The 10,390-nt window shown below is 34.9% G+C and overlaps 1 protein-coding gene across 1 annotated transcript; it reads right to left on the reverse strand.

The window, feature by feature from the left end:
* Positions 1-235: 235 nt before the first annotated feature.
* On the reverse strand, positions 236-1,102 carry LOC139900981 (uncharacterized). Its single transcript, XM_071883724.1, has 2 exons — positions 1,045-1,102; positions 236-996 (listed from the first exon to the last, which is right to left on the reverse strand). Exons 1-2 carry the CDS (start codon positions 1,100-1,102, stop codon positions 236-238), a joined length of 819 nt encoding a protein of 272 aa, XP_071739825.1.
* Between the last annotated feature and the right edge of the window lie 9,288 nt (positions 1,103-10,390).

The raw sequence follows: 10,390 nt of genomic DNA on the forward strand, positions 1-10,390 counted from the left end.
GATATCCTGCCAATGATTCAACCTTCCAATCAATTTCAAGTAAAGGATAATTATCCTTTGGGCATGCTTTATTGATATCTGTGAAATCAACACACATCCACCATGAGTTTTCCGGCTTCCTCACCATGACTGGATTTGCTACCCACGTCTGATATTTAACTTCTCGCAGGATTCCGGCATCCCCTAAACTTCGTACCTCATCAAGGAGGAATTTACTTCTTTCTGGCGCCATGCCTCACTTCTTTTGACAAACAGGATGTATATTAGGATTCACATTTAACCTATGTTCTGTAATTTCCCTTGGGACACCAGTCATATCAGACGGTTGCCATGCAAAGACATCTAAATTTGTTACTAAAATGTTGTATAACTTTTCTTTACATGCCGTAGATAACGTATGCCCAATTATGATTTTTTGATCTGGAAATTGTAGGTTTGGTGAGATTGACCCATCATCATGTATTATTGGCTTAATTATTGCTTTTGTTACTTGAGAACACTCAATTGTCTTCTGCCGTTCTGCGTACAACGTTGCTATTCCGCCAGGCGTTGGAAACTTCATCATGCCATGCACAGTTGACGTCACAGCCCCAAACGTCATTAAGGCAGTTCTTCCTAAAATTATATTGTATTGTGAATTTGCTTTAACCACCAGGAATTCAATGTTGGTCGTGCGTTTTAGGGGTGGCTTGCCCAAGACTACTTCAAGAAGAATACTTCCTTCAGACCAAGACGGTTCACTTGTAAAACTCGCCAATGGCACATATGTTTCCTTCATTGTTTCTTGCACATCTTTGGGAAGCAGTACGAAGCAATGTTCATACATAATGTCTGCTCCAGCTCCTGTGTCAGTATAAATGTTGCGTATTATGCAATTAGCAACTGGTGCTTCTATAACCACTGGACCATCGGATGGATTTGTGTTAAACATAGAAGGAAACGATATTAATTGTTCTTTCCAATCTTCCAACACCTCTGCTTTCCTCCATTGTCCAGCTTACCATGGATGTATCATGCCTACACATATGGGTACCAATTCTTTACCCTTGCCTTCTTCGTCAGTATCGGAGAGATGATTCGTTTTGATAGTAGATGGCACCATTGTTGATACCTATTTCCTTATGAGGTAAGGCTTAGTGTATCAGCACAATACCAGAAGTATCTAGCTAAGAGTGGGGGAGTGTTGCCAATTGATGTTTACCCTCGGGAAATAATCCCTGCAGACCCGGTTCACAAGTATAGAAACTTGTGGGGTTGCTTAATCAATATTTCGTCCGTTGAGTGCTGAGCTACTAGCCGGATGACTTCTAGTGAAAGAAAGTACTATGTAAGAGAGAAAGGTGAAGTCTCTGCTCACAAGTTGTCAGAATGTCTGAATATGTAAAATGACGACCCAAGGGGTCTATTTATAGTGATATATCCACCAGATTGTTCGGGGACACGTATCAGATAATGACACGTTCTGTTATTCGTGATCCGAAAAATGCGTTGGATGTGACGTTCTCCGGTTAGGGCTTAAGCGCTAGGCGGCCTTCAGGGCTTATGCATGACGGAAGCAGCCTGCACAGCGGAGAACGCTTGATGGATAGTTTTACAAAACCATTGTTCTCAGTGTTTCTGATGCTAATTTCATGCGAATATTATGCCTTTATGCATGTATTCGATAAGATACACCATTAGCTGCATATCCACGCTAAAAGATGGCGCTGGTGACTCCCATATAACTAACGAGGATAGTATGTGGTCTTAATCATCTACAATTGATTTCAGGTTCTTTTCTACTAAAATCAACATACCATTTTTCCTCCAAGACCATATCAAATATAAGTTCGTCAAATTATGATTTGCACTCGGTTTTCATAACTAAAATAAATCATCACAACTTGAACATATAAACTAATGAATTGTAAGGAAGAAGAGAAGGATGCGCTAGCGACGACAGATATGATGCATCCGCCTGTATCGGAGTCACCTGAACAACTATTGTCCAGATTCCTTGAGTTTGATTTCAAAATAAAACTACATCCAATATTTTTTCAGAAGAAATGGATATTTAGTTTTGATTTCGATGGTAGTTTACCAGATGGAGTTTGATATATTTTGGTGAAGAAATGGTTATCAACACATGAAGAAGTCATACGGGGATGGAATTTATGACTGAGGAATGTGGAACTAGAGATGGGTATTGAAGAAGCCATGGAGATGAAGAGATTATTATTTATATTTATATTTTTATTAATTTAAGATCCGTGAATTCACGAATTATGTTTGAAAAAAATTGTTTTACTGGAGTTACAAATACAAAAGAACTATATGTATACATGATGGTGTGATGCTATGCATAACTTTTACCCTCTAAATTTATATATGATTCAAACACTAATAAATAAGCACACACAACTAATGAGCACTTATAACCCGGTTATTATAGCACTTCAATGTAAGTATTCTTATCAAGTTCGTTCCAAGGGAGCTGTCTAAGTCAAGTGTTTGAAACTATCGATTGTCCTAGGGTTTGTTTGATTGGGGGGTTTTGATTGATATTAACTAACAACTAAAGTTATTCAATTAAACAAACTTAAACTAAACGGGTGTCACGACCCGAAAAATTTTGACTAATTTTAAACCAAACTCATGATACGATTTAAAATCTTTGACACGATAATCAAAGTCTGTAATGTTGAGTCACAAAATTTTTGAACTGTTTTCATTAAATCATTTGACCTTCAACTGTTCCGACGATTCACGAATAATTGTTGTAAATAAATATGTGTATATATATATATATATATATATATATATATATATATATATATATATATATATAAGTTTAAATAATAATTTGAAATATTAAAAAATAAACGAATTTAATCATCAAAGTTAAATATGTACACAATATAAAAGTTGTTATTAAAATGAATCTATATATATATATATATATATATATATATATATATATATATATATATATATATATATATATATATATATATATATATATATAGATATATGATTTCTATTCATAGTTATTATTATATTGTAAAATATATAGAATGTATAAATATTAAATATTCAATAAATATTATCATATAATATATGATATAATTATTAAATACTACGTAATTAATAAATTATAATATTAATATATTAAATATAATTATAAGTTTAAAATATAGTTGTTATACTAATATTGTTATTATTATTACTTCATTATTAATATTAAAATTAATGTTAATATTAATATCAGTATTATTAATATTACTATATATAATATATAGATATGAAATTTGATACATTTTATTTATTATAATATTATTGATACTAATATTAATGTTATCATTATTAATATCATTATTATTAGAATTAGAAGAAGAATTAAGATTTTGGTTATTATTATAGTTACCATTATTATTAATTAATAGTAAACTTATTATTTCCATTAAAATTATCATTATTGTTTTTATTAATATTATCATATTATTATTTTTATCATTTATTATTATTAGTATCTTTATCAATATTATTATTATTATTATCAATATTATTATTATATTATTATTAATTAGTATTATTATTATTATTATTAATATAATTATTATTATTAATATAATTATTATTATTATTATTATTATTATTATTATTATTATTATTATTATTATTATTATTATTATTATTATTATTATTATTATAATTATTATTATTTGTATTATTGTTATTAATATATTAAGCATTAATATATATTAAATATAAAATATATTATACATATGAATTCCAAATCGATTAACATCGCGATCCACTCTTTATATTTTGTTTCTTGTCTGAATCTGTTAGCTTTCAATATCAACCTTTACATTCCATTAATTTCCTGATTACATGTGAATTAATGTCGCCCACTAACACAATCGATCTGTAACACCCTGTTTTTCTAAACATGATGCTCGGGGCATCATTTGAAGTCCAAGAATGATTATTTAATTGTTTGGATGTAATACATTGACCACGTTTGACTTTGGGATGTTTTAAAAGTGAAATTAGAGTACATCAGGTAATCTGTCGAGTTTGAGTGCAGTTTGTCGCGTTCTGGTGTGTCGCGTTCCGTGACAAACATGCTTGAAACGAGACAACTTCTGATGGTGATTTCTGACCACTTTGTCGCGTTTGAGTGCTTTTTATCACGTCCTGGTGTCGCGAAACGCGACGAAGTGTCACGAAACGCGACAAATGTCGCTGAAATGACTTTTTAGCCATTTTAAATGGCATCTTTTGGGGGTATAATAGTCCTTTCACTTGTGGCCGATTTTGGGGAGTTTAAAGCTGATTCAACCTTACCCAATTCTCATTTATCACATCTTCACCTTAACCAATTAAATCCTAGAGAGAGGGAGTTGAGGTTTTTAGTGAGAGAGAGCTCACTTAGTGAAGAAGGAGACCAAATCTCGCCCGAGCCCGAGTTTTAAAGTTGTTCCTTACAACTCTAGCTACGTCGTGATAGTGTTGGTAAGTCTTAACTCCGTGTTTTGAGTTTTAATTGATTTATAGCTAGGGTTTGTTCATTTGAGACTTGTAAGACCCATTTGGGGGTTAAATGGGTGAATTTGGGTTAAATTGGTGTATGAAAACCCTAAGGCTTGTAATCTAGGGTTTGGTCATGGACTTGGTGTTTGTAAGTGTTAAATTGATGTTAAAAACACTAGTACACTTGTGAATTTGTGAAAGATTGTTAATGGGTGCAAGTTTGACCAAAATATAAGTCTAAGTGTTGAAATGGGCCAAATGGGTAATGGTTGACCTAGTTGGGTAAGATGGGTATGAAATACCCATAGTTTGTGTTAGTTGGCATTAGTAGACTTTAATCACTAGCTTTTAGTGATTAATGATGAGTTTTGGCCTTTAATGGGCAGTTTTGGTGTAAATGGGTAATGTAATGCAATTGGGTCATTAAATGCTCGAGAGTTAAGTGTTGGTGGTTAGTCCCACTAGTTTGTATGTTGATTTGGGTACTTAATGTATTAGGTACTTCGCTTGAAGCTCACGGAAGTGTTTTAATCACCACCGGCGTGATAAGGTGAGTGGAATAATTATATATGTATATATATGATTTATTTATTCGTGTCGTAGGCAATGAGGGTTTAAATCGATTTGATGATACCTCATTGTCATGTATGTATGATATGGTCTTCAGTTCGATTTGTCGATACCATATCAATGATTTGTATTGAAGGGTAATGAGGGTTAAAGTTCAATTTGGCGATACCTCATATGTGGGTTTTAAGTTCGATTAGACGATACCACATTAGACGGATGATATGGGTTAAAGTTTGATTTGACGATACCATATCACTATTGTATAAAGGCGTGCGATGAGGGTTTAAAGTTCGATATGGCGATACCTCATATGTGGGTTTAAAGTTTGATGAGACGATACCACATTAGACGTGACGGGTGGTCTTAAGTTCGATTTGGCGATACCACTCATGGGTTTATTTGGTAACCCGAGGGATGTTGTGAACATCGGTGACTTGTACGCAGGGATCTTATCCCTTATTGTATTTCGGTTAGTTTTGTTGTACGTCATTGGTGTTTATATTTAACATTATTACATTGTTATGTTTATTATGCTAATATTGTGCTATATGTATGTTGTTACTAGCTTGTTATGCATGCGTAGTTCGTGTTCGTAGATACGAGTAGGTAAATTGTATATGTATGTGTATAATTGTTTTACTCACTAAGCATTAGCTTACCATCTCGTTGTTTACATTTTTATAGGTTGCAAGTGGCGGCTTGGGTTTGCTTGGGGACTAGTGCTTTACAGATTGCTTTATACTTTTGATTAGGATTGGGTAGCGTTCCCAATCACCATGCTCGGTTTTGGTTGTAAAGTGAACTAGTCGGATCATGAATTATATTTTGGATACGTCAAATGGGTCCCGGGTTGCATTCCCGTTTTGTAAACTTAATTCATATATTGTATGTTTTAAAGGTGTTTAAACTTATCATTGTAATGATGATGTTTTCGGAAACGTACATGGACCAATGTTGCATATATTATTATGATAAAAAGAAAAAAATAAATTTACTCGGGTTGAATACGGGTTGGGTTGTTTCAAGTGGTATCAGAGCATGGTCTAAGGGATTTAGGTGACTTGAGATAGGCGCCTAGACTTAGACTTTTGTGTGTGCTATTATGCCGGACTTGTAGGATTACGGGTCGGTTCGGGTTTTAGTTATATGTTGATTTTGTGTTACTAATCATGTTGTTTATGTTGGACATCTAGCAAGATGGTTGTTGTATTTATGAGCTCGGCATGGCGTGTGAGCGTAATAATGCTTCGCGACCATTATTACGGTTGCAAGCCAAGTCAAATGAGTAATGTACCACAAGTATTGAACTAGATGAGGTGTACAAACGGTAATGTATTTATATGATTGCGAATATAGATCGTGGCGGTGTATGTAATTTATTTATGTTGCGTTCCTAACCGAGTTCATTTCTTAGAATGACGACAAGGAACAAACAAGTTAACGAGGAACAAGGCGACGACTCTGAGTTCACGGCTAAGGTTGAGGCCATCTTTAAACGGCAAAAAGCGGAGTTTCTCAAGGATGTTAGAAAGGTTTTCCAGGAATTGGTTGATGGGAAAGTAACCGAGTTAATCAACGAACGAATGAATGTCGCGATCGAAGAGGCATTCGAAGCTAGAAACATTTATCCTCCCGGTGAAGGAGGTGATGGTAACGGTGGACATGGAAGGCGAGACTTCCATTACAAGAACTTCAAGAATGCTCAACCTCCTATGTTTAATGGGGTGAGGGATCCGTTGAAGAGTGCATGTTGGGTTTCTGACATCGAGGGGGCTTTTCGTACTAGTGAATGTCCTACCGAGAAGAAAATGAGATACGGTTGCGTGAAGAAGCCAAGTTGTGGTGGGATGACAAGATTCAATTGTATGGTGAAGAACAATGTATGAGCTTGTCATGGGAAGAGTTTAGAAAGGAGTTCTTTGATGAATACCGAACTCAGTCTGACCTCAATAAAATCCGGGACGAGTTGCGTGATTTGCGACAAGGTTCGATGGACTTGGTTACTCTCAAGTCTACTTTCTTGTCAAAAACTCGTTTTTGTCCGGAGTATGTCGGTGATGATCAAATGTTGATGCTAGATTTCTATCGTACTTTAGGCGATGAATTGAAACGTAAGATTAGTCGGGGGATGGCTAAGTCTTTCGAAGAGTTGTTTGAGTTTGCTCGGGGTTTTGAACCGGAGGTGTCGAAGGCAAGCGGTTCCGATGTTAGTAAGCGAAAGTTCAAAACTACGATATATTCGAACAAGAAGAGTAAAAGTGTGACCGAAGTTGTCGGTAGTGTGAAGAAGGATGGCTCCGGAAAATACCTCCCTGCTTGCTACAACTGTGGGTTACGGGGTCATTTGTCTCGCGATTGTACAGAGCCAACTTCCAACCAGGTTACATGTTTTAATTGTCAGAAAAGGGGACACCGAAAGTCGGAGTGTCCTGAGTTGGTTGGTGATGCGCGGAGGAACTAGCCATAACGTTTGAGGTACTTTTCGATTATGTTAATGGAATGTACTTATGAATTTTTGGTTGATGTATTGTGTTAAGTACGTAGTGAAAGGAAGGGTAGCATTCCTTTCGGAATTACCCCATGATGATGTTTGGGATGACGGTCGAAGGGTGTAAGACTTGGTGCTTCCAAGCATTCCTTAGTGTGGGGTAAAATATTTTACCAAGCCATGGGAGTAGGCTTTGGAGTTACTTGTTAGTGCATGGTCACTTTTGTGTTGTGAGATTATGAACCATAAGGTTCGACGAGCACGTATGACTTAAGGTCATTCTAATTAGGATATGGGTATCCGCGAGCTGATGGAACCCTAGGTAACAAGTCTTTTGACTTTGATAATGTTAGTAGTGGAGTCTAAATGACGCGATGTCAGGTGCCTTTTTCATACCTGCAAGCGTAATGTTCGACTCCGATGGTGTTGTTATCACGTTGTACTTAGGGTACCGGAGAGAAACCTTTAGGTACATGAGTGACTAGGTGGAACCTTGACAAATTATAGCATTCAGAGAATTGCAAGAACAAGGTTTGTGTATATTGTGATGAACTCTTCGTTGAGGTGATTAAGGATAGGTTAAGATCCTTCGTATGCCCAAGATTGGAGCAAGTGTTGTGACGGGTCGGGTGAACCCAATTGTTAGAAAAGACTACCTTTCGGTAGCATTGTACGGTTGTACAAGGTGCTTGTTGTGTTTTGGCTTTATGTCATTGTTTAATTAACGCCAACGGGTGACGGTAAACGTTAATCTCTAGTGTGCGAAATGAATTCTTGAGAATTCTAGGACTACGATCGATGGAGTGATTGGTCACGGATTTTGGAAAATGATAACTATCGTCGGATGATATTATCTTGACAATGTGATTATGGGACGAGATCCTAAGTAGGGGAGTGTTACTCTCGCACAAAGGGATTTTAATGTGAGATTTCCGACGGTGTTTGTGATAGATTTGAAATTCGTGTCGAGACCTTGAATGGTCGAATGATGGAAAAGTACAATTTAGGTTGAAATTGTATTTATTGATTTAGATTTAAATTAATACTCGAGGTAGTAACGTTGATAACTCATCGAGAGTTAAGTGAGCGGGTTTGACGAGCAATATGATGCCTCGTGGACAAAGAATGACGTGTCAAAATCTCTTTTAGAGAATCGTTGTTTGTGCATATTAGTGATGCAAGTGACTTTTACTAGGTCATGATGTCGATACATGTAACTAGTGAACGGAAATTCCAAGTCGAGTAGAATTATACTAAGTATGTGTACATACTTAGCGTACGTGTAATGAGGGTTAAGTTCGATTTGACGATACCTCATTTGCAAAAGCGGTGGAATGAGATATAGGTTTAAGTTTGATTTGCCGATACCATATCAAGGCGTGAGTTGGCATGAGATATGGGTTTAAGTTCGATTTGACGATACCATATCGATAGGTGCGTTAGTATGTGATGTGGGTTTAAGTTCGATTTGACGATACCATATTACTTGGTGCGTTTGCTTTCTTGAAAATATTATGTCGAGCGTTATTGTAATGACCCGCACTTTTTCGATCGTTCTATACTTATAAGATTAATATTTACATAAATTAAACCTTACCAACATGATAAGCAATCCAAATTGTTGAGATTTATGTTTTTGAAAAGAGTTTTACACAACGTTTGACCGTCTAGTTTGACCGATGATATCACGAACTATATAACATATGATAATTATACGTTTCTGTATATATATGTATATATACATATTTAACATGATCTAAGAATGTTTTAATACCTCATTTTGTATTAATAACAATAAGTTATAAGTATATTTTGAAACTACTAACTTAAGTTTTCAAAACGATAACCATACGTAACGTCATTTGACATAAATACTTATGACCTATAATGTTTATACATATATCGTATATATAATGTATTTAATCACTTTTTAAGGACTTAAATACATAAAACCATATAAGTATATTCACAAAAGATAGCTATATTTGAATTCTCATTCCATTTTTCACAAGATTTCTATACGTATATCTAGAGTATATCTACTCGTATCATACCTAGCTTCTATACGTATTTACTATTAGTATATACACATCAAATCACCACCTAACTAGCCATTATTACTGCCCTAGATGAGAGGTAATTAGAGTTTGGATGCATGCATGAATTATTACACAAAAATACAACAAAGATCATGTCTTTGTTCCTCATCATTCACGCCACCACCACCACCTTAAATACTCCATCCATCTTCAACTTTGCTACATCATTTTGCTAGTTAGGAACACCCTTTCATAACCCTTAAACACCTTAACCATCTCAGCCTATCACCATGAAAATCTAGCTTCAAGAACATCACTTAAACACCATAAGAAAACCCTTACAAAAACACTTCAAGAATCCTTCCAAGAACACAAGTTTACTTCCAATCTTTCATCCAACTCCACCACTCTTTTGGTTCTAGGTTTTTACTCCTCTTTTACAGCAATCTTGTCCAAGTAACTTGAGGTAGTAACTTTGTTCATAACCTTATTCGATTCATATATATATAGCTATCTTATTTTATGGTATACAATTTTAACAACAAGAACATAGTTTGAATGATTTCAAACTTGTTCGCAAACTAAATAGATCCTTCTAAATTAACTTTTAAAATACTTCAAGACCTGTAATATATCATAAATATATTCTAATTTAACAAGGTATAACTTGGTTTTTCAAAGAACACCTTAAAAACTGTTTTTACGACGTCAGAGTGCAACCGGGGGCTGTTTTGGGTTGGATAATTAAAAACTATATTGAACCTTGAATTGGAGGTTT

Source organism: Rutidosis leptorrhynchoides, chromosome 3 (genome assembly GCF_046630445.1).
Source record: "Rutidosis leptorrhynchoides isolate AG116_Rl617_1_P2 chromosome 3, CSIRO_AGI_Rlap_v1, whole genome shotgun sequence".
Classification (NCBI taxonomy): Eukaryota; Viridiplantae; Streptophyta; class Magnoliopsida; order Asterales; family Asteraceae; genus Rutidosis; species Rutidosis leptorrhynchoides.

What these genes read in the sequence shown, in the direction of transcription:
- LOC139900981 (XM_071883724.1), bottom strand. Translation starts at nt 1,102, where the DNA reads ATGGTGCCATCTACTATCAAAACGAATCATCTCTCCGATACTGACGAA. An exon ending in TACTGACGAAGAAGGCAAGG is followed by an intron (nt 997 to 1,044) that starts GTAAAGAATTGG and finishes ATCCATGGTAAG; the next exon opens with CTGGACAATGGAGGAAAGCA.